Raw genomic sequence first — 4,739 nt, 5'->3', positions numbered from 1 at the left:
AGTAGGACTATTTTTATATTATTACACTTATTTTTTTATAAATTAAATAGTTTATTATAACATCACAATTTTAAATAGCTCTCTACTCTAAATTTTACTGATTGTCGCTTAGATCATAATTAGGAGGCCACGACCCTTGATATTCAGGAATACGACACAAGAATAAGTCGCTTAGATATAACGATATACAACATCTCAAACGTCGATACATTTTGAAATAAATAAGAGCATTTAGACCTGAAGAGACGAGCAAAGGAATCGATAATACAGCCGCGTCGTATCTTACATACTTTACAACGCGTGTAGCGTCTGAAGTTCACTAGTTCGTACCTTTGCCGCATCATTAAACTATTGGAACAATCTAGAAGTTTGCCGGTTCACGTGTGTTCCTTACGATATTAGATCTCGGTCACTAAAGTGTGAAAAAGGCTGTAAATAATTTCTACGAGGTTTAATACATATAAAGCGAAAGTAGTTATGCTTTGACAGCTAAACTACTGAAATATTTTTGGATTTTCTTTTTCTGAGGATTGTTCATGATCCTAGGTTAGGACTGGCTTTTATTCCGGAAAATATAAAAGGGTCTTTTATCCCGCTTTTTTTTACGGGGTGCCGTAAGCAAAAGCTAGTAACGTATTATCATTGTTAGGGTATACCGTATACAGGGGCCTTATTCTCTATCCCGCACGTTATTTTAACAGTGCGTAACAAGCACATAACACAACGCATCATGTTTAGGACTATAGAAATTTAGCTTACAGAATACCATTCCACGCACATTTCTCGAAGATAACATGACACGGCCGCGGTACGCGTTTACACTATCATACAGAATAAGGGCCCAGGATGGAATTTTATTTACTGTTTATCCGACACGTATGTTTTTAAATGATTATGTCATTAGATTTGTTGTACATTGATTATGTCATCATTGTTATGAAAAATATGAAAAAAAAAAAATTTTTAAATAGACGTCATGTAAATATCGTATCATAAAAAAATTGACAATATTTTATTTAAATTTTGCTTTCTAAATGTTTTATCCACCACGTATGTTTCGGGATAACATTGAATTTAATTCCAACGTGTTTAAAATTACGTTTCATTCGTAATATTACTAAATTTGCTAATAATTATTATTTAGGATATATTAAAATACACATGTGAAATTAAAACCAATGCCTATATACAGACTTGCGGACATACGTTAAAGATAAATATGTATTTATAAATAATGTATAAATAAATATGATTATTATTATACTCTTTATCTTGAAAGTTACCTTATTAAATTTTATTTATATCTTAAAAATATCAATACATATATAATAAAAAAATGGATCACTCTAAAGACAAGACCTAAGCAACCGGCGCTTAGTAATAGAGTAAGAAATCTCATAATGGCATTGACAGTTAATTAGCAGATTTCCATTCCACATTTCCTAACCATAAATAATATCTAAGCGAGAATTCCACGTAAAACATAACATCCGCGAATCTTCGCGTCTCGAATTTCTAATTCGATTTGTTAGTGCGGCCATTTCCGGTAAATTCCGTTACATTTCGACGCTCGCTCGGACTTCCGTAACACTACACTTTGTTTTCCAAGAAAAATGTATTTAACAAAGCTTTAGTAGTGATGGGGTGTACCGGGAATTTTCTGAATTTTGTTACAACCTAATTATTTTGGGGTTTTCGTTTTAGTTTTGTTATGTTATTGAATTCTGGGTAAATCTATATCTGTACTTTTATATCTCAGGAACTACCGGTCCAAACTGAAAAATACTTTTTGCGTTGGATAGCCCTTTGTTTGTGGAGTGCTCAAAGTCATATATCATCACGCTATGACCAATAGGAGCGGAGCAGTAATGGCTAATCTCAGGAACTACCGGTTTCAACTGAAAAATTCGTTTTGTGTTGATAGCCCTTTATTTGTGGGCCGCTATAAGCTATATATCATCACGCTATGACCAATAGGAGCGGAGCAGTAATGGCTAATCTCTGAACTACCGGTTTGAACTGAAAAAATCTTTTTTGTGTTGGATAGCCCTTTGTTCCTGGAGTGCTATAGGTCATATATCATCACGCTACGACCAATAGGAGCGAAGCAGTAATGAAACATGTTGCAAAAACGGGGAAAATTATTAGTTTTGAGAGCTTCCGTTGCCTGCGCTGCGTAAACGGTTAAAGGTATGCAGCAATGATGTATGACGGGATTGTTCCACTTAAAAAGTTCTAAAAAATATATTATAAAACAAATCCCTCCGCGGCATCTGTCTGCCTGAACGTGTTAAACTCAAAAACTATCCAACGTATTAAGATGAAATTTGGTATGGAGACAGTTTGTTTGGGAAGAACATAGGCTCCCGGGAAACTTCTACTTTTATAACGGAAACCTTTAGCCTGAAAAACTTTATAACGCGGGCGGAGCCGCGGGCAAAAGCTAGTTATTATATAAATCTGAAGAGTTTGTTTGTTTGAACGCGCTTATCTCAGGAACTACTGGTTCGAATTGAAAAATAATTTTAGTGTTGATTAGTTCATTTATCGAGAAAAGCTATAGGCTATAACATGCTATAATCAATAGGAGCGGAGCTGGCATGAAAAATGTTACAAAAACGGAAAAAAAATAATTCTTTTTAGACCTTATGTAGCGTGCATCGTATCAATTCGTTCTAATGATAATTAGATTTTACATAAAGTATTAAAGGCAAGTCGGTAAGAATCGGGTTGTATTGACCCTTTGCCAATGCTTTGTTCAACTACATCATAACAGCTTAGGTTGAGGTGGTCATTTATTTGTCGCAATGTGGACATTTTTTTATACATAGACACAGCAACATTCTTTCGGTGTTTTTTTGTTACTATATACACATTTTTGTCTTTTTTATACTATTATTTTTTAATGTAACTTGTGAAAATGTGTTCTTGTACTGCATTAGTAAATGTTTCCTGTCTTCTACTGTCCTAAAGAAAATGTTAAAGATCATAAACTAACCCTACCTTTCTTTCCAGACAAAAACCCAGACATAATACCCCTAGACGGAAAAATAAGCGACAGCTGTTCAAACAAGTCATCCACAACCGACTATAGTGCTATACGACCTCTGATCTCCAAAACACCATCCGAAAAATACGATATACCACCAAACTGCGACCGATATTACGACCACAACATCGACACTTGCAACCAGTACATCCAAGTGCGACCAGTGGAGTACCGACGGCCAACGTTCGCGCCATCGTTGGGCCCGATGCCCAACCTTGGACCCAGCATACAAAGCCTTGGACCAATCAGTAGTCTGCATATGAATGTTGGTGCCAATGACTGTCATAGATACGATAAGGTTTATGAGGATTGGTTGAAATATAAGAATGCTTTGCCGTTGAATACGAGTGGATTGGTAAGTAAAGTATTATGAATATTTGTATAAAATATTAAGTATTAGATATATTTATTTGTTGACTGGAAATCCTAGATAGTAAATATTGCCTTACAAGTCTAGACGAATTCCAAATTAGCCCACTTTATATAATATGTATTGCAAAAATTATCTTAGATTTTTCAAATGCTATCGGAATCTTAATTTCAGAATAAAACGTCCCAACACTAGCAATAATAGGGAGACGCGGTTAATTGATCACCTGTCAAATAGTCGATTCGATACATCACACAATTCATACGAGTATACACAAGGCCTAAATCCTCTCAGTAGAGGCCCGTGCTCAGCTATGAGCAATATATAATACGGGGCTGATATTAATATATTTACCTATGGCTATATATTATACCAGCCACGGTCAAGCCAGCCTCAAAATTCCTATAAAGAACTTCTTAGGTATAAAGGTGTTTTCACGATGTTTTCTTTCACCGTTAAAGCAAGCAATTATTCGCAAAAGAATACACACATAATTTTAGAAAAGTCAGATGTGTGTCCTTGATTTGAACCTGCCATTCGTCTTGACAGTCATATTTAAAATAATATTTTTTTTAGCTCCCAGCTGAACAATTAATGCCACCAGAACTCTACGCCACACCACCACCAACAATTTACAGTAACCCGAACCGAAACCCACTTAACCTAGCCCAGATGCCTGAGCTGGAGCCTAGGTACCACTTGGAGCCTAGGTCCCTCGCTATGGACCCTAGGAGCTGTTCCAACTCGCCACCAGTGCGATTCAATGCGGACAACAGCGTGTACTACAGCAAAGGCGTGCTGGACAGAACGAATAATACGCTGCCACATTTAAAATCTAGGATGAATGGTGAGTTGATTTTTTAATTAAATGAGACGAGTATGCCATTCTCCTGATGGTAAGCGAGATGGACCAGTTTTTCGCGGGGAACAGGAAGGTCCCGTGGTACCATTTCACTCAGGTAGCTGCTCGCAACCATCTCTAAAGCGAGATGGACTATGTAAACTGTAGCAACACAACACAAAACCTTGTATAGAAAGTACTGCGCAGTACTCCACTGCGCTCGTCACTTTGAGGCAAGATGTTAAGTCTTATAATGTCTGTTGTAAATATGGTATATGTTCTTAGTAATTAAATAAAGTTAGTAAAAAGATGTTATTGACATGAGTGTTTATTTCGGACTAAAGAGAAGTAACTATGGCAAACAAAATACAATTAGTTCTAAAAATAGAACATATAAAAAATAATAAGTCACGACGAAGGTTACAATCTCCAACAGCCGCCCTTAATCGCAGTTGTGACAGAAACAAAACAAATAAAAT

General features: G+C 36.0%; 1 protein-coding gene across 1 annotated transcript; it reads left to right on the top strand.

The window, feature by feature from the left end:
* Nucleotides 1-2,945: 2,945 nt before the first annotated feature.
* On the top strand, nt 2,946-4,266 carry LOC119193318 (the record flags this gene model as incomplete). Its single annotated transcript, XM_037446912.1, has 2 exons — nt 2,946-3,404; nt 3,996-4,266. Coding segments are annotated over exons 1-2 (730 nt in total), but the record flags the coding sequence as incomplete, so codon positions are not given.
* Nucleotides 4,267-4,739: the final 473 nt, after the last annotated feature.

Source organism: Manduca sexta, unplaced genomic scaffold, assembly GCF_014839805.1.
Source record: "Manduca sexta isolate Smith_Timp_Sample1 unplaced genomic scaffold, JHU_Msex_v1.0 HiC_scaffold_3958, whole genome shotgun sequence".
Lineage (NCBI taxonomy): Eukaryota > Metazoa > Arthropoda > Insecta > Lepidoptera > Sphingidae > Manduca > Manduca sexta.
The sequence above is the reverse complement of the archived record's forward strand: the minus strand, read 5'-3'. Positions and strand labels throughout refer to the sequence as shown.